Genomic DNA, 25268 nt, shown 5'->3' with positions numbered 1-25268 from the left:
CCTCAGGGGCAAGGGCAGGAGGAGGGGAGGGGAGGACAGATAAAGGAGGTGATGAAGATGAGAAACATGTCTCGAAAGGCCTCAGGGTGCTGGCAAAGGATGACCCAAGCCACCCCTCCCCTGGGCAGCAGCTGGGCCAGCTGGCAGCACTACTCAGGCCCTGACCCTGCCACCTGTGGCCAGTGAATGACTTTTCCCACAGGTGATGGCCTTCGCTTCCTTCCCAGGGCAGATAGCTGGCAGGACTTCAGAACCTCAGGCATGCCCGCCAAGAGGAAGGAGGCGCTGAGCTGGCCCTGCTGTGGTGGGAAGCCAAGTGGGAGATAGCCTGGGCCCCTGCCAGCCTGCCTTGGGCCAGCCACCCTGCCACGGAGACCAGGCAGGCTCAGGACTGCTAGGGAGCACCCAGTGGGTCTGTCCCCAGTCACTGGTGACTGCAGCAGGGGTGCCCAGGCCCCCTGGGAAACAGCGTGGTGTAGGGACGGTGTTCTTCAATCCACCTAGAATCTCCCCCATTTACAGGTCAGCAAACTGAGACCTACAGAAGGACAGAGCAACAGCAGTAGCACAGTAGGAGGTGGTGCCTAAGATCAAGGCCTCCTCAGGCTTTCCTGGTGACTCAGTGGTAAAGAATCCACCTGCCAATGCAGGAGACACGGATCCCTGCCTGGTCCGGAAAGAGCCCACACGCCGTGGAGCAACTAAGCCCAAGCACCACAACTTTAGAGCCCTGTACTCTAGAGCCAGGGAGCCACAGCTACTGAGACTGCACACCCTGGCTAGAGCCCATGCTCTGCAACAGGAGAAGCCACTGCGATGAGAAGCCTGTGCACGGCAACTAGAGAGTAGACCCCACTTGCTGTAGTGAGAGAAAAGCCTATGCAGTAAGGAAAACCCAGCACAGTCAAAAATAGAGAAATAAAATCAGATATATAATTTATATAAATTATATATATATATATAAAAGATCACGGCCTCCTCTTCCGTTCACCCTTAACTAAGCCCCTTGCTTCCCCTGCCTGTGACACCCGGGCTACAGAATGGGAATACACAAGGCCCGTAGGAGCTGGAGCTACAATCTGATTGATCATTGCTGTTTCCTCTCAGGACATCTTTTGAACCAACATCATCCATTCCTCCTCTGATATCCAGCTCTCACGTCCTCAGTACCTCCTCTGGACACTCTTCCCAAGATGCGTTTGTTCAGCATATTTCTCATGACTTAGATATTGTTGCCTCATATTGGGTGATTCCTCATCCATTTTGAAAGAGGGGTTTGGATGCTGTGCTCCTTCGGGGTGACTCTTGCTTAAATACAAAGGTGAGTCCTTTCTCTAGGCTGCAGTTTCCCAAATTTCCTGTAGGATCCCAGATTCGAAAACAACCTTAGAAGCAGATCACCGGTGTTGTCCCTCACCTGGCACTTGGCTTCGGTCCACCTCTACTCAGTCACAATGTCATCCAAGTGAGGAGGGGTCCCTCCCCCCCAACAAAGCTCTGTCCATTTCCCAGTGGCTCTAGCCTTTAGGAAGTTTTTCCTCATATTGAGCAAATCCGCCTCAGTGAGTTCCTCGAGGACAAGTGTGATCACAACCTGCCCTCGGCATTTAGAACAGAGCCTGGTGACCTGAAAATATCAAGAAACATCTCTTGCCTAAATGAAATATAAAATTTCCCTTTCTTTCCAGCTCTGCCCTCTGTTGACCAGATGAAACACCACTGGTCCCTTAGGGGAGAAGATTTCCTGGATTCCTTGACCAAACTGTAGCTGGAACCAGGAGAGCATGGAGGATAGGACCCAGGGATTATCTGAACGTGTTTCACTAAACCTTTGTCAAAAACTAAATCTAGTCACAGAAAGCCTTGGCTGCTATTAGTGTGGGTGGTGAAACCAAAGAACTACACAATCCCAAACTTTCCTAATAAGGATGGAAATGTCATCAGGAATAGAGAGGCAGGAAGGGGCAGTGTCTAAGACCCAGCTAAGCCCCCAGATGGACCACGGGCCTCTGAGACTGGGACTGGGACTGTCTCCTTTCAGGGGATGTCCAGTGGCTAGGCACACCTTCCAGGGCCCCAGTGGCAAGAGACGGCCACTCTAAGGGCTGATCAGAGGGACTGTTTACAGAGTTGTGGACAGGGTCAAGGGAATCCACTAGGGAGGTTAAATCACCCAGGGATTAGCAGCCCCTGTAGCCCCTGTAGTAGAAAGCTTCTACTTTCCTAGAGTCTGAAGCTTAGCTGGAGGGAGCTGTCATGAGAGTCTAGAAGGAGCTGGGGACCAGATGACAAGCTGCTTGAGAGGAGCTGAAGCTGGCAGGAGAGAGGGAGCAACTATCACAGGATTACAGCACAGAAGGGAGCGAGCCTGGGGAAGAAATACCCCAACCTCTCCCTCTTCCCACCTCCTTCCCATTGATGGAGGCCAACCAGAAGGCCAAGGGCAAGTAGTGCAGAGAGGCAATCCATCGAGATAGCTTCTAGGGCACAGAGCAGGAAGGAGAAGGCAGGAGAGATCAGGAATGTATTCAGCTCACTGTTAGCCTCCACTGTCCTATTCTTTCATCCAACAAGTGTTTATGGATCACCTCGTACCTGGCTATGGGAGTGGAGGTAGAGGGATACCAAGACACTTCTGGCTGCCAGAAATCAATCTAGTGCATATACATTTGCTCCCTGGTAGCTCAGATGGTTAAGAATCTGCCTGCAGTGCAGGAGACCCAGGTTCAATCCCTGGGTCAGGAAGATCCCCCGGAGGAGGAAGAGAATACTCCAGTATTCTTGCCTGGACAATTCTGTGGACAAAGGAGCCTGGCAGGGTACAGTCCTTGGGGCTGCAAAGAGTTGAACACGTCTGAATGACTAACACTTTGGTTCATCTTCATACATGTGTCAAAGTTCACTAAACTGTACTTGAGTTTTAAACATAGAATTTATGCACTTTGGAGCATCTAAATTGTATGTCAATTTTTAAAACAGTGGGATGGCTCCTGGCTGTTCACCCAGGATCTCCTCTTGGCCCTGAAGGAAAGAAAACACCTCCAACCTTCTTATCTCTGGGTCTTAGACGATGTTTCCAAACAAAGCTGTATTTGAACAGCTTTGTTTATTTTACTCTTTTGGGCGCCTCCAACTGCAGGGCTTTTATAACTTTGTCCGGGTTCTCTGGAAGGATGCTCCCTGCCCACCCTACCCACCAAAGTGACCAAGGGCTGTCTTCATAAGCAGCCCACTCCTGCATGGCTCTACCAGGGTCTTCAGGGAAATGAGATGAGTCTGGGGTTCCTGTTTCCCAAGGGGTTTTGAACAGGAAGCCCTGAAACTTGGTGTTTCCCTGTTATCCCTAGGGGAACACAACCTTCAGGCAACTGTACCCATGAATTCAGGTTAACAGAGCCCTTTGCGATCCCACAAAGTCAGTTTCCCTTTCCTCGAATCTCACTTTATAAACAGTCCTGCTCCCCTGGTCGAGCTGGCTTTGTGTGTTTATGATAACCTAGGTTCAAAGCAGGCATGTGCAGAGCGCTGTCTACCCCGCTTCCCCCACCCTACATCCTCCCCGCCCCCCCCCCGCCCCCCCCCCCCCCCCCCCCGCCACGGGTCCTTTCCTGAGGAATCCAAAGGATCAAGCCTGGTTATAAAAAGCCATGACCCACCTGCTGGGCTGTGCGTGGAAGCCCTGGGGCCACACGGTAAATCACTTGTCCTGTGAGGGCAGGGAGTGGGAGGGGCTGGGGCTGCCAGAGGCACTTGGTCCAGAAGAAGGGTGCTGAGGCTGAGTCCAGGATCCAAGAGAGGTGCTACCCACCTCCCTGTGTGGGGAGGCTTCAGGGTTCCTAGGGAGGGCCCCGAGGGTACTGAGGGACACCTACCCTGTTCAACAGCCTCCTGCCTGTGCATCTGGGTGTCCGTGTGCGTCTCTGGCTTCATCCATGAAGATGCTGCCCTCCTGGACCATTGGTCTTCTCCTGCTGGCCACAGTCAGAGGTGAGGATGCAGTCACCATCCCTTGGTGACCATGCCTGGGCTGGCCTTGCTTGGGGTGAGACAGACAAGAGACATCATCGTCACCATTATCATCATGCTAATTAATAATGTTATCCTTATTTCTTGATACAACGATCAGTACCATTCAGGGGATTTGACGCTATGGCAAACACAGGGCAGCCTGCTCAACACAGATGACCAAGCATCATCCAGCTTGGTCCCATTTTTCCAGTGGCTGGAGCAGGTGGAAGAGGTGGCAGGCAGCTGGGGCAGGTGGAGAGTGGGGGGGTTGGTTCTTATCAGGCCCCCAGTACCCTCAATCCCTGGGTGTGGACAAGGGCATTTCTGCAGCCTGAAAGGCATGGATGTGTCCCTCTGAGAAGTCACATCCTGGCCCACCTCCTGCCCAGGGGAGATGCAGAAACCCAAGTTTTTACTAGTCCTAAAACCTCCCAAAGGCCCCTCAAGCCCCAACTTGCTTATTCGCATCCCCCCACCTCCTCTCAAGGGTGCCTCCCAGGTGCACTCTTTCCCATGCTGTCCCATCTTCCCACCTCCTGTCCCATCAGTCAGAACCCCTCACTGCCTGGATCAGGCCCCCAAACCCTGCTGAGCACACTGTCGCCAAGAGCAGACATGGTCTCCTCCGGTCCTTTCGAGGGCTTTCTTCTGCGGCCAGACTCTTGCCCCTCGTCTCCTCGGCTTGTCCCCAGCCCCTTTTCTTACCTTTCTAGAATTCCACCCTGGCCTTGCAGCAAGATCCAGCCCCTGAGAGCAGAGCTCTGGGTGGGGTCTGGCTGTTCCTCAGGCCTTTTGGACCCCTCGTTGGCTGCTTCCTCCTGCCCTAGGGCTGGGCATTCCCAAAGGTCACTCCCGGACACCCTCCTCATCTTTCTCTTCTTCAGGGTCACCCCCTTGCCTAGTCCCCTCCAACACCCCCTTAGCCCTCCCAAGTTCCAGGCAGCTCCACCAGGGTCATCCCCACTCCTCAAACTCACTTGTGCCAAACCACACTCAGCTATCACCCCCACCTCCAGCTCCCTACCTTTGCCTTAACTCCCATCAGAGAGCAGAACGCACACCACCCCTCCAGGCCCACAGCCCCCGCTCCCCAGGCTCTGCTGTCTCTCAGCCACTTATCCTCGGCTCCTCAGAACACCTTCAGGAGCACAGCCCTGCCCACCCCACTGGCCAGCTTAGCATCCCCAGCACTTCTCCACTATCCACCCAACAGCCCAGGTGTCTTCATCTGGCCTCGAAGCCCCCACATTTACCACCTGAAGCAAAGATTGCTTTAGTCTCCTGTGGCCCTTCAGGCAGGACTGTTGCCTCTCCCCACAGTGTATCCAACGCTGTCATTATTCCTTCCCAGTTACATTTCCTCTCTTTCAGGGCAGGGTTTGGATCTGATTTGTCTTTGTGGCTCCCCAGCTCCTGGGCTTCTCTGATGGCTCAGGCAGTAAAGAATTCCCCTGCAATGCAGGAGACCCAGGTTTGATCCCTGGCTTGGGAAGATCCCCTGGAGAAGGAAATGGCAACCCACTCCAGTATTCTTGCCTAGAGAATTCCATGGACAGAGGAGTCTGGCGGGCTACAGTCCAGGGAGTCACAAAAAGTCAGACACGACTGAGTGACTAACACTCTCATACTTTCACACACTCCCCAGCTCCCACCTTTATTCCCAGTTAAGTTTCTGGGGTTCAAATCATGGATCCACCACTGGCTGTGACCTTGGGGAGCTTCCTTTGTCTCTCTGTGCCCTGGGTTCCTCTTCTTTCAAACAGGTAAATTCTTTGATCATAGGGCCGTTTGGAGGCTAAAATGGCTAATACTAATAAACAGCTGGTGTGATATCTGGTACATGGTAAACAACAAGTATTAACTATCACCAGTTTTTGAATGAATGACCAACATTTGACATCAACAGTTGAGAAAGCCTAAGACAAAAAGTCCACCGTAATCCTCTAGATTTGAAATTATGTCACCCTAGGGTGACATAACTGTGAAAATGTGTCATGTACTGGAGAAGGACCTTCAGATTTAGATGGGGTCATTTGAGTCATCAGTTGCATGTATGGAGCCTCTACTATATGCAGTATGATGTGAAAACAAATTCTCTCTGTTCTTAGGGCATTTACCTAAGGACAGCATTTCAAAGAACAGCAGGGAAATCTGAAATGGCAGAGAATGATTTCAGGGGGAAAAGGTGCATTAAGGGATGACATGAAGACATGTGGATTGAACAAATGCCCGGGAATGCCTACTGTGTGCACAGCCTGTGCCGGATATAAGGGAGGCCTCAAGACTCATCACATAGCATCTTTGTGCTACGGGCATTCATAGGCACTTGGTAGATATTTGATGGTTGATGAGTGGCTAGAAAGGGCCATCTGGGAGTTTCCTGGAAGAGGTAGTTTTAGTTTAAGATTCCCGGATTTCTCAGGAATTCTCCAACTTGCCTGATGAACAGGGGCACTTATTGAATACAGTTCCCAGGGCCCCACCCCAGACCCTCCAAATCAGAATCTCTGAGGAAGGGGCCTGGGAGTGTGTATATGCTCATTCCCCCCCAGCATCCAGGTGGTCGTTATTACACAGAAGTTTGAGGAACACTGACAGCAAAGATGAAGATGAGATTAGCCTTGGTCAGCCCTGGGCTGCACCTTGAAGAGTCCTCACAAGCAGCTGAAATGACGTTGCTCCTTCTCAGAAGCTCACAAGGGTCCTGTTTGTTCCTCTTCCTGTCCCAGGAAGGGAGATTTGCTATGAACCTTTTGGCTGCTTTTCTGATGAAAAACCATGGACTGGAATCCTTCAGCGGCCTTTAAAGATACTTCCCTGGTCCCCCGAGGACATCGACGCTCACTTTCTTCTATATACAAATGAGAATCCAAATAACTACCAAGTAAGAAGGGCGTAAAATCACTGTATAGTGGTGGTGGGGTGGGATTTGGGCACCCACACTGGAGCCTTCATGTGGTTCTCTAAGGAATAATTCATGGGCTTGGAATTTTCCAGAAGGTGCTTCCTCACCAGTGATAGAACTGTCTGAAATCTAGGGATCTGAAGAAATCTATGGACGCCCAACCTGGAAACTGACATATTCACACACTTGTGCACAGAACTTCAGGACTTCCTAGGATTAGAACCTTGTTCGGGGGAGGAAGAGGGTATGAGTAGCTTTTATGGAGAAACCCAGGCCTTTGTGTCCCTGGGAGGGTCTGGGTTCTTTCTGCACCAAGAAGCAGAGGGAGCGAAGCCCCTCAGAGGGTGGGGACCAGGAGACAGAAATCCTTCCTTAGGAGCTAGAAGGGAAGCAGGGGACATTTCATGACAAAGGAGAAAAGTTGGGGACCCTCGGAGCAATCTTCAGTTCCCAAAAAGGCTGCCAGGTGAAGACCAGAAAGCTTACTCCAGGTGCTCAGAAGTGAACACGAAAAACTTGTTCAGAGATGTAGGGAACAAATGTATGAATGCCAAGGAGGAAAGTGGGCCAGTGAGATGGACTGGGAGATTAGGGCTGACATATATCACTGCTATGTGGAAAATAGATAACTAGCGAGAATCTACTGCACAGGACAGGGAATTCGACTCAGTGCTCTGTGGTGACCTAAATGGAAACAAAATCCAAGAAAGAGAGGATGTAGAAACTAACACAACATTGTAAAGCAACTATACTCCAATAAAAGTGTTTTTAAAACAGGGAATGAGACTGGAGCTCCCAAAAGGGTAAGGTCATGAGAGTCCTAGCACATCAGGATGTATGGACTTGACCCACCAGGGAATGACTTTCCTAAGGCAATAGACCTGATTGTGCAATAAGCGCATGCATGGGGAAAAAAATGTAAAATTAAGATTTTAAAAATTAAAAGAATTTGCTCAGAACTCAACCAGCTCACAGCTCTGGCCCCAAACCAAGTTTAAGATAGCACAGTGTCTGGATATAGATCCCCAGGGTCACCTACTGTGAGGTTCTAGGTGACAAACCCTGCACTCAGAATCTCCATTATGAAAAAAATAGATTAAAAAAAATTAAATTTATGCAAAAAAAAAAAAATTCTTGAAAGGGAATGGTAGACGTCTGCAGATAGCCAAAGAGGTCCTGGGAGACAAAAGCTGAGGAACCCCTGGGCCTGAAGCAGCAGGCATGACGGGAGATACAGATTCATGGAGCAGAAAGGGTTTTAAATGCATAAAATAAAAAGCATTGGATACAAAGGAGTCATCTTTCCTGGTGGTTCAGATGGTAAAGAATCTGCCTGCAATGCAGGAGACCCAGGTTCAATCCCTGGATCGGGAAGATCCCTTGGAGAAGGGAATGGCTACCCACTCTAGTACTCTTGCTTGGAGAATTCCATGGACAGAGGATCCTGGCAGGCTACAGTCCTTGGAGTCGCAAAGAGCTGGACACAACTGAGCAATTTTCACTTTACAAAGGATACTAACTATATTGGAAAACAGTTATCAGAACATTTAAAAAGATTAATGTGGGATATGGTAATAAATGGTAAAATAAGTTAGTATATGATAATAATTAGCTGCCTTATTATCTCACTAAATAACAAGGTCTAGGGGTTGGTCTAATAACTTCTGTCATTTTAAATAGTAATGCTGCTAAGTCGCTTCTGTCGTGTCCGACCCCATAGACGGCAGCCCACCAGGCTCCGCCGTCCCTGGGATTCTCCAGGCAAGAATACTGGAGTGAGTTGCCATTTCCTTCTCCAGTGCATGAAAGGGAAAAGTGAAAGTGAAGTCGCTCAGTCATGTCCGACTCCTAGCGACCCCATGGGTCTGCAGCCTACCAGGCTCCTCCACCCATGGAATTTTCCAGGCAAGAGTACTTAAATAGTAATGAGTACAAATGATATTTTTAAACATCTAAAACAACGATAATATTAAATGAAAATACCTGTGACTTCTGTTGGTGACAGAGTATGGCTAAGACTACTGTGGTTTGTTGCTCATCAGTTAAAAAAACACTGTATTTCAGTATATAAAAATCCATAAACTTGGACATTCTGAATTCTATCCTCAAACCCAAATAGGTCAGGAACTCCTTTTCTAGCCTTACCCAGGTTCATGGGAGTTGAACCTGTGACCTCAGTCTTATGGGAATGGGCTCTAAAGGGTCTGTGGCTTGGAAAGGCCAACATTCAAATTCATCTTTTCTCATTTAACCAGCGGATCAACATCACTGACCTAGCCACTGTCAGGGCTTCAAACTTCCAACTGGACCGCAAGACACGCTTCGTCATCCACGGCTTTGTAGATGATGGGGATTCGGGCTGGCCTATTGACCTGTGCAAGGTAGGCGCCCACCCTCCTCATCTGGTGAGACAAACTCCACCAGCAGACAGAGTCAAACACTGCAGCCCTGAAGGCTGGGAAAGAATGACCTCCAGGGAAAGACAGGTTCTTCCTAAAACCACCGAGGAAAACTCAGATTCTCAGGGGCACTCACTCTCAAGTTCTCCCAACTCACCAACCTCTAGCCAAACATCTCCTTATGATGCTGAAAAGACCCAGAGTCCAATCAGGAAGTCCAAGAGGTGAAGATGACAGCCAATTACCTGGCATTTGTCTCTGATGGTTTCTGTAAAAACCCCTGTGTGGCATAAAAAATGCATTATCCCCTACAGCACTGCTATCCAGTAGAACTTTCTGTGATGATGGAAATCTTCTATATCTGTGCTGCCCCAATCAGGAGCCCCTGGCCACCTGTGCTTATCGAGGACCTGACATGTGGCTAATGTGACCAAAGAACTGAATTTTAAATTTTATTTCTTTGTAATCAATTGTGAAGAGCCACGAGTGGCTAGTGGCCATGGTACTGGGCAGTGCAGCTTTAAAGTGATTGTGAATATTGATAATGAATTATTATTCATACCATCCATTTCCTGAACAGTTACCGTGACTCTGGCATTGTGCTAATCATTCCACAGTCAGTCTTTGTCCTGTTTAACCCTCCCAGCCTGGCTGTGAGGTAGGTACAGTTATGGTTCTCACTCTATAGATGAGGAAATTAAGGCCCCCCAAAATTCAGTACTTGCCCAAGGTTGAATCCAGAGGTGGAATGCAAAACCAGGTCTTCTGTGTACAAGATACCACAACTCCGTGTGTCTACAACTTTAGCTTGTAGGAGGTGCCCATGCATGGCTCTTAGAGGCTTAGGCTGCGCTGGGATGGACCTGAGCAGCTCCTGCCCAACGCTCTCTGCTCCGCTTGGGATGGATGTTCACAAGTGTCACCTGAGGCTCAGAGGGAGGCTGTGTGGACCTGGAAATCAGAGAGCCTGGGGCATGCGATCCACCATGTTGTCCTGACCTCCAGCCAGCTCTTCTCAACCTCAATGAACAATAATGAACAAAGGAAATAATGTTCATTTCCTCTAGGAAATGGAGGTCTCCCCGAATGAACAAAGGAAATAGTGTTACCCTTTCTGTTATTTGGGCTTCCCTGGCGGCTCAGATGGTAAAGTGCCTGCCTGCAAATCAGGAGACCCGGGTTCGATCCTCTGGAGAAGGAAATGGCAACCCACTCCAGTACTCTTGCCTGGAAAATTCCATGGACGGAGGAGGCTGGTAGACTACTGTCCATGGGATCGCAAAGAGTCTGACACGACTGAGTGACTTGACTTTCTGTTATTTATTTGGCTGTGCTGGGTCTTCGTTGCTGTGTGCGGGCTTCTCATTGCAGTGGCTTCTCTTATTGTAGAGCATGGGCTCAGTAGTGTGGCCCACCAGCTTAATGGTCCCACAGCATGTGGGATCTTTCCTGATGAGGGATTGAACCCCTGTCCCCTGCATTGTCAGGTGGGTTCTTAGCCACTGCACCACCAGGGAAGTTGATTCTTTTTCTTCCCAAGGGACTGGTGTCTGTGCTTGGATAATACCACGTGACACAAAAGATGCATGTATCTGGTAGAGTGATATCCTACCTCTGTCTAAATCTCATCTTATCAGACTTGTCCCTCAATACAAAGCATTGTTGGGAATATAAAAGCAGTCTGTCTATGGCTTCAACTATCTCGTATAAGAGTCTGCAAACTTTCTCGTAGAAGAGCAGGTAAAAAATACTGTAGCATTTGTGGGTCACATGATTGTAGTTCATATGGTTTCTGTTGTGGCTATGAAGCAGGGGTGGACTATAGGTAAACAAATGGATGCGACTGTTTGCAATACAACTTTTGGGCTTCCCAGGTGGCATGGTGGTAAAGAATCCACCTGACAATGCAGGAGAGACAAGAGACATGGGTTCAATCCCTGGGTCAGGAAGATCCCCCAGAGAAGGAAATGACAACCCACTGAAACATGCTTGCATGGAAAATCCCATGGACAGAGGAACCTGGGTGGTTACAGTCCATGGTGTCGCAAAGAGTAGGACATGACCAAGTGACTGAGCACACACAGTCATAAAAGCGGGTGGATTTGTCACTCAAGTAGCAGTTTGCTAATCCCTGACCTAGTAAGTCATCTTTCTGACCTGGTTGTGTTAATGACCTTCTGTAAGACCTTAGACAAGTCACTTTGTTCCAGACCTCAGTTTCCACATCTGCTAAGTGGAAATAAGTATATTCCCAGTTCGTAGGGCTGTGGTGTGGACCAGGACAAATGTGAGGAATATTAAAGCCTTGACACAAACAAGCTAGGTGCCTGATAGATGTGAATTCCTATCTCTGGAGTATGCACCCGGTGGCTGTTAATAATCTGGTTTGTCTTCCCCAGAAAATGTTTAAAGTGGAGAAGGTGAACTGCATCTGTGTGGACTGGGAACACGGGGCGTTGACAGAATACACCCAAGCCGTCCACAACACTCGGGTCGTGGGAGCGGAGATAGCGTTCTTGATACAAGGGCTGTCGGTAAACTCCTGCCTGGGCCACATGCTGTGGGGAGGGGGCAGGGAGAGGGGCAGGTCAGCACCCCAGAGCACCCAGAGGCAGCCTGGGGACCCATGGGGTGAGGCAGAGCCTGGAAGCCAGGAACCAAGGAAGGCCTTTGCTTCAGGAAGCTGCAAACTACTCCCTCTCCGGCTGTCCTGAAGATCCCTAGCTTTGAGGCCCAGGGCAGACTAGCCTCTTCGAGCCTCAGTTTCCCCTTTTGAGATAAGCTTTCCTTGAAGGTTGGTCTGGGAATCGGAGAGCAAGCTGGGCTGCCCTGCAGCTCTCAGACCAGCGGAGTCTTCATCCTTAGGGAAGGTCGCTTACAGCCTTCTGCAAGGTTGATTCTGGAGAACCCCAGAGCCAGGCCCATGAACCACACTCTGAACAGGCCCCTAAGGGGGACTCCGGGAGGGAGGCCCATGGTGGGGTGCAGATGGGAGTTCGCAGCATGCACAGCCAGTCCTGGCCAAGGCAGCCTGCAGATGACACGGTGGCCGCTGGTCAGCACCAGTGCTCCACAAGCCAGCCAGACCCCGGGACCTGCAGACTGTGGCCAGCAGGGGGCCGAGTCACGCTGTCCTAGGTGGCGGCCTGGAGCCAGAGGTCATTCCTCCCAAGCTTCCAGGCCAAGTCCTGTCCCCATCCCCGCTCCCCCAGAGCCAGCGCATCTCTACTCGTTCCTCTGGTAACTGACGCTCCACCCCTCCACAGACCGAGCTGGGCTATGGCCCAGAGAACGTGCATCTCATTGGCCACAGCCTGGGTGCACAACTGGCAGCCGAGGCCGGCAGGAGGCTGGGGGGCCAAGTGGGCAGAATCACAGGTAGGGGCACAGGGTGATGTAGGATGGGGTGGGAGGGGGAGGGGGGAAGGGGGAGGGTAACCCAGCCAGGGGGGTTTTTGTCATTATTCTCACTTCCCAAGTTCAGAGAGAACAGGCACTTTGACTTCGAGCAGCACCAGCTCTATATGTAGGTCTCCGAGTCCTGGGTGCCCTGCTTCTCCCACCCTCAGCTTCTATTGGAAGATGAAATTGTCACGGCCCCTGCCTCAGGAAGGGCTTCCCTGGTGGCTCAGCTAGTAAAGAATCCACCCACGATGCAGGAGACCTGGGTTCGATCTCTGGGCTGGGAAAATCCCCTAGAGAAGGAAAGGGCTACCCGCTCCAGTAATCTGGCCTGAAGAATTCCATGGACTGGATAGTCCATGGGGTCGCAAAGAGTCGGACACAACTGAGTGACTTTTCACTCAATGCCTCAGGAAATCCATAGTCTAGTGCAGGAGACAGACTACTAGGTAGGCAAATAAAATCCAAAGTAGAATTAACGCATCAGAAGAAGTCTATACAATGCGGAGGGGGGATGGGCCAAGAAAGGAGAGGCCACATGTTCCATGAGGAGCTGGGATTTGAGGGGGTCTTAGAGGGGCGAGGTTCAGATTAGGGGAGAATGTGGGGAGGTGAGCTGCAGGCTGAGGGCTGCCTGAGCAAAGACACAAGGGAACAGACTGTGTGGGACTCAGAGGCTGGACAAGGACCGGGTCAGGCCCAGGAGATCAGGCTTGGAGAGTAGCGGCCCCATAGGAAGGAATGAGGGGAAAAAGAAAAAGGGAGATGAGGGGAGCAAGGGCGCCACCCCGATTCTCCATGGAGCCAGACAGTGGGCACTTTCGGATGTTCTTTGACGGGCAATGACCCCACTGGCAGCCTTCTGTCCCAGCCCCTCTTCTAAGCACACCAGGAACTGCAGCCCCAATCCTTCCAATTGTGACCGCTGGGGTGTGGCACCCTTTGTCCAGGGATCTCCGTGGATTTCGCGGGTACAGGGTTTAGATCCTGGTTGGTCTTAAAGTGTGGCCTCCCCGTCTACCTCCCCCCCATTCTCAGGGCTGGACCCGGCACAGCCATGCTTCGAGGGCACACCCGAGGAGGTTCGGCTGGACCCGTCTGACGCCATGTTTGTGGATGTGATTCACACGGATTCTACCCCCATAATCCCTTTCCTGGGTGAGTCCCCTCACCTCACCTCTCAGGGACCAAGGCTGTAGCTGACGGGAGCAGTTCCAGGCCCAGGCGTGTAACCCCTGCCACCCTCCCCCAAACCCCCCCCCCCACACACACATACTACAGGGTGGTATACAAAAGAGGCAGCCACAGGAAACAGTTTGGGCACCAACTAGCCAAAATAGATGTCAGTCACAAACCAACAGTTCAGTGCCAGTGATAACAACCCAAGGCCCCTGGTTGGACAGCAGATTTCTATAGCCCATGGGAGGCTCACTCAGCCTACAAACTCTACATTCTTCCTTAGTCTGCCAATATCGAGAGTGGCAGATGTATTTATTATTGATGTTTGACCTGTACTTGCAAAATGCAAAGTGAATTTTTGAAATTTTTTTCTTCTTATGGCAAAGCTTTGGTTGAAGTTTGTTTTGTTGGAGATTAAATATCCTCCTTAATTCTTCTAAAATCAACATTCTTTTTGCAATATTTTCTTGCAAAACCACTCATGAAATGTGCCAATGAAGAATATGTTTTCATGATGCTATCACTTACGGAGGGTTTACCATGTGCTGCATTGCCTTCACTCATTAATCATTGTGACAGCCCTGAAAAGTGGGTATTGTTATTACCATTTCATAGCTGAGGGAACTGAGGCTCAACAAGGTCAAATGCTTGCCCAGGATCAAAGATCTGTAAGTAAAACCAGAATGTGATCATGGGCCTGTGGGCTTCAAAATCCAAACCACCTAGCCACCATGCTCTGGTTCTCAATACAGCAATATAATTTATGTGGTCTCAGCATAACACTATAATGTAGAAACCAAAATTTTTAAATGAGTAAAGTCATAAAAAAATTGCACCAGCCCTGACATGCGTCTTCTGGTGCGTAACGGTATCAGGATACCGATAATAGTATCCGTGTTGTTCAGAGTCTCTCCAAGACAGACAGACAGACACAAATACACGTGTGCCTGCTCACCCAGAGCCTACCTTCCCCCTCATCTGATGAGCTCTGTTCTCTCCTCCCTTCTTATCTTGCCAAGTGCTCATCTCTGAGAACTTTCTGCAGAGCCAGAGACAGGGTGGCTGTGCCGAGGACAAAATTTGCCAAGAAGTTTCTTGCTCCCGCTGGAAGGAGTTGAATGCTCTCTGTAGCCACCACCTGACTCTGGGACCACTTTCCTCCCCGCTCCCTGTTCACCTCTGCTGCCAATGTTTCAGGTTTTGGAATAATACAAAAGGTGGGCCACCTGGACTTCTACCCAAACGGAGGAAAGGAAATGCCTGGGTGTCAGAAAAATATCCTGTCAACCATCATAGATATAAATGGAATATGGCAAGGTAAGTGAATGAGAGAAGCAAGTCCAGCTGCACCACTTGGAGAGAAGGCAGGATGTGTGGTGTTGGCAGACATTTTTACCACAGTGGCCTGAGACAGTTATTCTGGTTAACCTCATTTTACAAACGAGGGAACTGGCTCAGAAAAGTGATAAAACTTGCCCAAGGCCGCCTTATATTGAAGCCCAGTTTCCAGCTGCGAAGCCCAACCACATGCCCAGCCTGCGCCGTCCCCCGCCCTGCACCAGGATGCTGAGACATGGGCTGCCCTCGCCCATTGGCTAGGACCCAGGGTTCCCATGCTCTCTCCAGGGCCAGCCCCTTGAAGAACTGTAGGGTGGAAGCAAAGATGTGAAAGGGTTTTGACTTTCTGGCCGTGTGCTGTTGTCAGATGCTAGGAACGGAAAGGAAGTGAGCTGGGAAGAAGACAATGGGGAGGAGGAGGACGTGCCCTGGGGGGTTGGGGGCACACGTGAGGAGGCAGAGGCTGGGGGTCTGGAAGAGGGGGGCTAACCTTGTGTGTGTCTCTGCTTATCTGAGAAATCAGGTTCAGCACCTCTAATGTTACCTGACCTGAAACACCATTGCCATCAGCCAGCCGTCCCTTTTTCTGGCTTTGGGCTATTCCTGTCACCCGTTCAGTGAGAACAGGCTTCCCTCTCCTCCCTGAAAGTGGAGACTTGGAGTCTGCGATCCTCTCATTTCAGTCTTTATCTTTCCGAGCTGGGAGTTCCCTGAGGCCAGAGGCTGTGTCTCTGGCCTCCGGGCCTCTCCTCCGTATCCGGCGCTGGCCCAGAGCAAGCTCTAGTCCACTCATTACCTTGAGTTGAGCCGCCTCCTGTGGTATCTTTATATTGCTCGTGCTTCATGTGAAAGAGCAGAGTCGATAAAACAATAGCCAGCATCCATTGCCAGTCGGTGGAGCCTTTGACCGCCCCTCTACCCAGCACCAGGCACCTCCTGGTGCAGGGGGTGGGGTGGGGGGGCTCTGATCTGCTGATCTGCTCCCAGAATGAACACCAGAGTCACAATGAGGGCTGCCCTCTCCCAGAAGTGACAGGCTGGGCGCGCACTTAATAGGAAGGAGCCCAGGTTTAATTAGAGAGACGACAGGGAGAGAGAGAGCAGCCTAGATGCTGGAGCGGGTTTCTATTGTGTGCTCACCGGGTCACCCTGGCGCAGGCACTGAGGAACAATTACATCCACTTGCTCCTCTATTATGGAATCCCTGGGTAGCAATTTTGGATGAAAGAAACAATTAAGTTCGAAACAGGTTCTGTTGTCTGGTAATGAGTGCTGGTGTGGGACGCGCAGGACCGGGGGCACTGTGGGGTGAGAATTCTCCCCCAGCACAAAGTGCAACCTTTCTTTCCCCCCTGCTTTGAGGGATAAAGCCCAGCAGACCTCCCAGAAGTGGCTACCAGTTATGTCAGGGTCACTGTGGATCACTCCATGGGAAGTTTGGTACCAAGTATTAATAGCTGGAGAGATTAAAAACAAAAAAAAGCAATTTCCTCCAACAAGAGGACTTCGGTTTAAAGAGAAAGATGGTCAATAAAATGCAATGAGAGTGGTCAGAGGCCACGGTGACCTTGCCCTCTATTGCTTTTACCTTGTGCCTGGAGGAGTAAGAAGGAGGAATTTCTCAGCCTCAGACGGTAGACAGAAAAGCTGGCTTCATGTGAAAGGTGAAATATTTTATATGTATATATATTCTCAGTCACGTCTGACTCTCTGTGACTCCACGGGCTGTAACCCACCAGACTTCTCTGTTCACGAAATTTTCCAAGCAAGAATACTGGAGTGGATTGCCATTTCCTCCTCCAGGGGATCTTTCTGATCCAGGGATCGAACCTGTGTTTCTTGGGTCTCCTCCTTGGCAGGTGAATTCTTTACCAGTGAGCCACCTGGGAAGCCCATGTATATATATATATATATATATAGCTAACCACACCCCCGAAGCCCCCAAGCTCTTGTTAATCATTTACAATACATGCCTGGCCCCGGAGGATTAGATAAAGGTGCTTGTTAGAACCTGTCACTCCCCAATACTTGCCTAGCCCTAAGGAGGACCTCCCCAGCAAATGGACAGTACTAGGGAGAAGAAAGCAACTCCAGCCAACCACCACTACAAACAAGCCCCCAAATTTTCTACTTGCCAAGTATGTCAAGGTCAATGATAGAAGTTTTGAACTGTGGCCAAGGTGTTCAGGAGCAGTGATACCCACCTGTGAAATGCAGAGGTGATTCCTCTCTCAGTCAGAATGGTTCAGGCTTCAAAAGTTTAATGCCTCTTGTGAGCCTCTGTGGTCTTTGTCTTCCCAGGAATCCAAAACTTTGTGGCATGCAGTCACTTAAGAAGTTACAAGTACTACTCAAGCAGTATTCTCAACCCCGATGGCTTTCTAGGCTACCCATGTGCCTCCTATGAAGAGTTTCAGGAGGTAGGGCACACCAGGGGCCCAGGGAAGATGGTGGTGGTGGTGGTTTTGTCCCTGTGACTTGGAACAGAGCAGAGATGTAACTCCATGGCTGAGGAGAGCCTTCCTCCCAGGAGTAGGATGGGCAGGAGAGGAACAACACAGATCCGAACTGTACTGGGCCTTCCCTGGATCCCCAAATTTTCATCCTGGAAAATTCCCAGGGGATGCATGGATGGGTAGATGGCTGCAAGCGTGCATGGACCAGTGAGGGGTACTGGGGAGTAGGCACAGAATGGATACCTGAATTCAAGGATGGGTAGGTAGGTGAGAAGATGGATGAGGGATGGATGGATGGGTGGATGGATGGAATAGAAGATGAATTGATTGATAGAGTGAGTGAAGAGTCCAAGGCCTATGACCCACAGACAAACTGTTTTCTTTCACTAGGGTGGCTGTTTTCCTTGTCCAGTGGGAGGATGTCCCAAAATGGGGCACTATGCTGACCAATTCCAGGGGAAAACCAGTGCCGTGGGACAAACCTTTTTCCTGAACACAGGGAGCAGTGGTAACTTTACAAGTAAGCTTCTATTTTACGAATTTAAAAATTCTTGCAAATAATTTTAAAGGTGTTTCAGCCTTCATAGGACCCTTGGTAACAATTTAACAGAAACTCAACTCCAACCATTTTAAGCTATAATGGAAGGACAGTAGAATGGCATTTGTCTTAGGTTTCAAGTTCACCCTTTAGCCAAAAATCCTGATCAATGGAATAAAGTACAGTGATTGGCCCAAGCTGGGTTACAAGTCCACTCACCCTTGTGGCCAGAAGGATGGATTCATTAACAGAAGAAGAAGGTTCAGTTCAGTTCAGTTGCTCAGTCGTGTCTGATTCTGTGCAACCCCATGGACTGCAGCATGCTAGGCTTCCCTGTCCTTCTCTGTCTCCTGGAGTTTGCTCAAACCCATGTCCGTCGAGTCAGTGATGCCATCCAACCATCTCATCCTCTGTCGTCCCCTTCTCCTCCTGCCCTCAATCTTTCCCAGCATCAGGGTCTTTTCCAATGAGTCTGCTGTTTGCATCAGGTGGCCAAAGTATTGGAGCTTCAGCTTCAACATCAGTCCTTCCAATGAATATGCAGGACTGATTTCCTTTAGGTGAGGTGGGTCAAAGTCACTGTAAGTCAAGAAGTCTCCCCACTAATTATATGTCATATCAGTCCCCCTACATATACACAACCATGTTGTGTTTATGTTGTTTTGCCCAGCTTCTCATTTAAAAAATACCAGATAGTGAAATGATCAAGATTCATGTGTTATAGGTAATGGTAGCCAAATGAAGAACAATTGCTGTTCAAAGGAGTTTCAAATTTTAAAAAGTTATGTAGCACTTTATAAAACACTTTATATAATCTTCACAATATTTGTCATGAAAGATCACAGTTTGGCAGTCTCTATAAAGTCTTACATGCATAAGACTTTAACCCAGTCATTCTACTTGTCAGAATGTACTTAGGAAAAATACTTGCATGTGTGAATGGGAATATGTGCTCAAGGATGGACCCTGCAGCGTTGTTTTAAATACCAGAAGATTGGCGGTTGGGGGAGGCCAGAGAGAGCAACTTGAATCTTGGGACCCCCCACAAACCTCACGGAAGAAAATCATCATGCATATTCACTGCTACCCCTCACCCACTGAGGACTTAGCTTGGAACAAGACTGCCTCCACGGGGTCATTTTTTTTCAACAAGATGAGTTAATTTAATGATTGCATTTCTTTGGACAGGTTGGAGATATAGGGTATCCGTCACGCTGGCTGGAACAAAGAAAGTGAGGGGGTACATCAGAATTGCTTTGTATGGAAGTAATGGAAACTCAAAACAATATCAAATTTTCAAGTAAGTTTGATAGTAAAGTGAAATGACCAGACTTTCCGTGGTAGAGTATTCATATGAGATTGGGTATAAACTGCTGTATAAACCTAGCCACTTATGATACAGAACCATTGAATCCTGAAATGTCAAAGCTGGATGGAAGTCTTAGATCTGGTTCAATCACCCCATTTACGCGCAAGAGCAAAGAGGGAGAACTTGCTATTTAACGTGAGACAAATGCGGACTTCTTCTGAATTGTCAGTTGTTGTTTCCTGACTTAGGTTTTATGAATATCAAATTCTCCTCAGGCCAGGCGCATTTGTGTGGCAACTCCCTCCCCACTACACACACACTTCATTCCCTACACATACACACAGAGGAAGCCTGAGGCCACCTTCTCATTGCTGTAGTAGCCCCAGTGCCTACTTCTGCTGGGTATATGAGGTGCTTGGTAAATATATGTTGGATAAATGCATAACAATGCTGTTAAAGGGCTTCCCTGGTGGCTCATATGAAGAATATGCCTGTAATGCAGGAGACCTGGGTCAGGAAGATTCCCCTGGAGAAGGGAAAGGCAACCCACTCCAGTATTCTTGCCTGGAGAATTCCATGGACAGAGGAACCTGGTGGACTACAATCCATGGGGTCACAGAGTCAGACACGACTGAGCAACTAACGCTTTCACACTTTCAACGCTGTAAAAATAGATTGTTTTTAGCACAAAGTTCTACATAACAATTTTCATGTTAAAGTTCTTTGACCACTTCCTGTGCTACACATGAGGTGATAACAAATGACCTCAGCTGACCCACAGGCATCTTTGAACATAAGATATTGCATTAATTAGTCCCACAGTGAACCAACAGGGTTAATATGCAACCCGAAATATTTAACTTCCCTCTAGGGACAAACTGTGTGTGTGTGCTTAGTCGTTCAGTTATGTCTGACTCTTTACAACTCCATGGACTATAGCCTGCTGGGCTCCTCTATCCTTGGAATTTTCCAGGCAAGAATACTGGAGTGGGTTGCCATTTCCTACTCTAGGGAATCTTCCTGACAGGGATCGAACCCACATCTCTTGAGTCTCCTGCATTGGCAGGCAGATTTTTTACCACTGTGTCACCTGGGAATCCCAGGGAAAAACAAAAACAGTGGAAATCTAGAGTCTAATATTTTTTAAAGTTGTATTGTTTACAAACACATTTGGGGTTTACCAGTCCCTGGATGTGTACGAAGTTATACAATTTATTTGCAGAAAACCAGCAACAGTGGCCATTGTTTGGAGAAACCATAGATTGCTATCAACCTATGTATTTATATATACACCTGATAAAATATTTTATGTGTATGTTTTCAGAGGATCCCTCCGACCAGATGCAAGCCATATGCATGACATTGATGTGGACCTCAATATTGGAAAAGTCCAGACGGTCAAGTTCCTTTGGAACAACAATGTGATAAATCTCTTCCAGCCCAAACTAGGGGCTTCCAGAATTACAGTGCAAGGTGGTGAAGATAAGACTGAGTGAGTATCTTTTATTCTATCTAAGTTTTATTTTCTATATTTAGCTATCAATCTGTTCACCAGTCCGTCCATTCATCCATCCAATCACCAACCTACCCATCTATGCATTTATCCACTGATACATTCATCCAGCCCTTTCTGTTCATCCACTTATCTGTCCACTTATCTATCCAGCCATCTATCCAGACATCTGTCGTCTCATGCTTCTGGCCATCCAACCAGCTATCCATTCATCTACCCAACTATTCATCTCAACTCTCCATCTATCCATCAGTTTACTTTTGAAAAATAAATCATTTGCTTAAGCCAAACTCACGTTGGCAGGAGCAAGACATCAGTAGAAGGGTTGATTCATGTTGATGTTTGGTAGAAACCAACAAAGCAATTATCCTTCAATTAAGCATAAACAAATTAAAAAAAAAAAGAAAAGAAAAATCAAATCATGTAGACCCATAAAAAAAAGAAGCAGGCAAATATGAAACTCTTTTATCTTAAACAATAAGGAAGACACCTGGGCAGTACTTGTCGGAAACCTCTGAGTTAATTTCAGCTTGGGTGCAGTTAGGAAGGTAAATTGCTTTGTTTGGAGACCATGGCATGTATTGGATCTAGGTGGGCTGCCGTCTGTGGGGTCGCACAGAGTAGGGCAAGACTGAAGCAACTTAGCAGCAGCAGCAGCAGCATAGTGGCAAACTCTCCTCATTCAGAGGGAACAAAATCTTACCTGGTAGGAGCTGGGAGAGTACCTAACTGTATCTAAAAATGTGAAAAGAAAAAAGTCCACCTTAAAAGAGGATCATCATTGCCAGGCTCAAAACTCTCTGGGTTTCTTTTATTTGCTTTGCTATTTTATTTTTTTATTAGACTATAATTGCTTTACAATGCTGTGTTAGTTTCTGCTGTACAACAAAGTGAATCTGCTATATGTTTACATATAGCCCCCTTCCTCCTGAGTCCCACCTCTCTGTGCGTGAGTGCTAAGTCACTTCACCGACTCTGTGCAACCCTTTGGACGGTAGCCTACCAGGCTACTCTGTCCATGGGATTCTCCAGGCAAGAATTACTGGAGTGGGTTGCCATACTCTCCTCCAGAGAGGGTTCCCAACTTAGGGATCAAACTATGGGAAGTTTCCTATGTGTCCTGCATTGGCAGGCATTGGCAGGCAAGTTCTTTACCACTAGTGTCAGCTGGGAAGCCCCATCCCATCCCTCTCGGTCATCACAAAGATCATACATTAATGCACATATATCTAGAAAAATGGTACCGATGAACCTATTTGCAGGGCAGGAATATAGACTCAGATGTAGAGAACAGACAAGTGGACACAGCAAGGAGAAAGGGAGGGTAGGATGAATTGGGAAGGTAGCACTGACATATATATACTACCAAGTGTAAAATAGATAATTAGTGGGAAGATGCTGTATAGCACAGGGAGCTCGGTGATAACCCCCTGGGTTTTGAAAATCCTTGGTCTGACCACTGATTTCCCTCTCAGCTCATTAAAAGTCCAAGGTGGGAGGAGATTCTTTGAGGGGGTTTGCTTTTTGAGCATCACTTCGACTCTGCCTCATGTAGCAGAGCTTTTCAGTCAAAGGGATCTGAATTCCAACGGATTAGCCAAAAACTGTTTACTCATCTGAAGTCACTTTTCAACAAGCAAAAGAGCCTCATGCCAGAAATGTCTTCCTCCACAGGTATAATTTTTGCAGCAATGACACGGTGCAAGAAGATGCATTACAAACCCTCTACCCTTGTTAAAAATGTCGTGCCCCCTATATCTTGGTGATAATAAAACTTCAGTAGCCTTGTTTTGATGTTGTTAGTTTGATATTCTGCACGTTCTGGGTCACATTTTAGAAAAGATTTGGGGGACTGGAGTGAACTTGGCCACAGGTAATGTCTAAAACATCCTACTGGTCCACTTCCTCCACCATCTCTCTCTTTCAGGGCACTTTCTGTGGTCTGTCCTAATGGATTTTATATCCTTAGACAGTGGAATTCTGTCCTGTTTGAAAAGGTTGCTTCCACATGTTGCCCATTCAGCTTGCAGTATCCTGAGGTAGAGAATAGACCCCATGTAAGAGCAGCCTGTGGCATGAATGACTCTGGGAATAATCTAGGTGGAATCTGCCTCCACCATGGAGGGAGAGGAGCTTTAAAAAATTTACTACCTCAACATGGCACAATGCAAATGATGCAGAAGTGAGCTTTTACCCAAGGTCTTGTCCTTCCAGCTTTGCCTTAGGTTCTCTCACTTCCTCTTCCCAGAGATAACTTGAGTTCTCCCCGAAATATTCTCTGTATAGAATATTTGCACACCAATCTCACATATCCCAGCCCTACATCTCCTTTTTTTTTTTAAGGATTTATAAGCTATGACAAAGGTAGACAGCAACGAAGGTTCCCCTAGTCAAAGCTATGGTTTTTCGAGTAGTCATGTACAGATGTGAGAATTGGACCATAAGGAAGGCTGAGCACTGAAGAATTGATGCTTTCAAATTGTGGTGCTGGAGAGGACTCTTGAGAGTGCCCTGGACAGCACAGAGATCAAACCAGTCAATCCTAAAGGAAATCAGTCCTGAATATTCATTAGAAGGACTGATGCTGAAGCTGAATCTCCAATACTTTAGCCATCTGATGAGAAAAGCCAACTCATTGGAGAAGACCCTGGTGCTGGGAAAGATTGAGGGCAGGAGAAAAAGGGAGTAACAGAGGATGAGGTGGTTGGATGGCGTCATCAATTCAATGGACAGGAGTTAGAGTAAACTCTGGGAGATGGTGAAGGACAGGGAAGCCTGGTGTGCTGCAGTTCAAGGGATCACTAAGAGTCAGACATGACAGAGTGGCCGAACAAGTGTCCTACTAATTTTTTCAGAAAAATTAAATTCTCTGAATAAGTATAAGTTCTATACATACAAGGTACTTGTTCTTCTAGTTTTGATTTATTTCTTAGACATTTTCATCTTTCTGGCCATCCAACGTTTTGTAAACCTCTTGGTTTTTTGGGGGGAGGATCCCCAAGCATTATTCAAAAACAAGGCTGCAGCCTTTTATTACCATTAACCTCTAGTTCTCAAGAGATGGGAACTTGTTTACAGTGGTTCTGTTGGTTCCAGGATCATAGAAACAATTCTGTATGAAGGTTTTGCCTGCTTCTTGCCTTGAATCTCTCAAATCTTGGTCTTTTAGCCTTATAGCCAAGTAGCTTTTATTCTGTACAACAGTCTGTAGTTTTTGTACTTCAGCTTTCTTAGTCACTTCCTTTTTCAAACAAATGGAAGCATACAATACACATTGTTCTCACCTTGTTTTTCTCACTAACATTAAATTTGGATATTATTCTCTAATGGTCCAGAAAAAGCTTCTTCATTCTTTGTGTGGCTTCACAGAGTCCATCGAGGGATGTATGTGGTATGGTTGTCCTTGCTGTTGGACACACAAAATTTTCCTATTAGGAATATTCATGCAATGATCCCTTTATGATATTCTAACATGATGTAAATTTGTCCAAGAAATGTTTAGGATGTTTATTTTGATCAATGTTGCCAAATTGCATTCCAATTTACACACTGACCAACACCACGATAGGCTGAACTGTATGAAATTGCTGCTCTTGGGAGTCAAAAAAGTCAAATATTGATAATTTCATATGGTTTGTTCTAACACAAGAGGGTTTTGCACCTTCACCAGCTTGGTAAATTGTCAAGCTTTTTATCTATTAGGCACCTGAAAGTGCTTTTCCTTATGTTGCAATTTGTGTTTGTTTTGTGATAAATGAAAAGTGAATATTTTTTCAGTGTTTAGTGGCCTTCTGTGTTTCTTTTTCTGTGAAATGTCCAAATTGTGTGTTGATTTTAAGCTTTTTTAAATATAATATTTACTTTAAAGGGTTCTTTAATACTAAGAAATTGGAGGACTTCCCTGGCCATCCAGTATTAAGACCATGCTTCCATTGCAAGGGTGAGAATTAATCCCCTGGTTGGGGAACTAAGATCCCAGATGCCATGGGGCAGGGCCAAAAAAAAAAAAAGAAAGAAAATTGGAATGTTCTGTCGCAGGAAGATACTTCACCCAACTTATCCCTCTCCCTGGGAGAAAACCAGAAAGTCAGTGGGAGGGCCTAGAGCAGCCACTCACAGGGCCTGTAACTGCAGCCTGGCCGCAGGTCCTACAAAGTTTCTGCAGATGCTGTAACCCCGGGCTTTCCAGAGGACTCACCCACCTGACCTCACACCTGGTCA

At 47.8% G+C, this 25268-nt stretch overlaps 1 protein-coding gene and 1 long non-coding RNA gene across 2 annotated transcripts in view; one reads left to right on the top strand and one right to left on the bottom strand.

Annotated features, from left to right (window-relative positions):
* Positions 1–5459, bottom strand: part of LOC145539445 (uncharacterized) — a 58502-nt gene extending 53043 nt beyond the window's left edge. The window contains exons 1-2 of the long non-coding RNA XR_014077805.1: positions 5265–5459; positions 3873–4036 (exon numbers count right to left, since the gene is read on the bottom strand). This is a non-coding gene — a long non-coding RNA (uncharacterized LOC145539445). The remainder of the gene's footprint in view (positions 1–3872; positions 4037–5264) is intronic.
* LOC145539441 (pancreatic lipase-related protein 2) lies at positions 1292–25066 on the top strand. Its single transcript, XM_081573490.1, has 13 exons — positions 1292–1321; positions 3885–3987; positions 6738–6892; positions 9169–9294; positions 11712–11846; positions 12579–12690; positions 13753–13872; positions 15091–15210; positions 17533–17651; positions 18078–18207; positions 19414–19525; positions 20859–21026; positions 22722–25066. Exons 2-13 carry the CDS (start codon positions 3933–3935, stop codon positions 22783–22785), a joined length of 1416 nt encoding a protein of 471 aa, XP_081429616.1. The 5' UTR covers positions 1292–1321; positions 3885–3932; the 3' UTR covers positions 22786–25066.
* Positions 25067–25268: the final 202 nt, after the last annotated feature.

The sequence above is a fragment of the Giraffa tippelskirchi genome, chromosome 2, assembly GCF_054371585.1.
Source record: "Giraffa tippelskirchi isolate mGirTip1 chromosome 2, T2T-mGirTip1v1.2.pri, whole genome shotgun sequence".
In the NCBI taxonomy this organism is placed as follows: Eukaryota; Metazoa; Chordata; class Mammalia; order Artiodactyla; family Giraffidae; genus Giraffa; species Giraffa tippelskirchi.
This window is presented reverse-complemented; position numbering and strand designations above follow the sequence as displayed.

Coding starts and splice junctions, on each gene's coding strand:
- LOC145539441 (XM_081573490.1), top strand. CDS start 3,933: ATGAAGATGCTGCCCTCCTGGACCATTGGTCTTCTCCTGCTGGCCACA. Junction 12,691..13,752: donor CCAAGTGGGCAGAATCACAG/GTAGGGGCACAG, acceptor CCCCATTCTCAG/GGCTGGACCCGGCACAGCCA. Junction 18,208..19,413: donor GAGCAGTGGTAACTTTACAA/GTAAGCTTCTAT, acceptor TTCTTTGGACAG/GTTGGAGATATAGGGTATCC.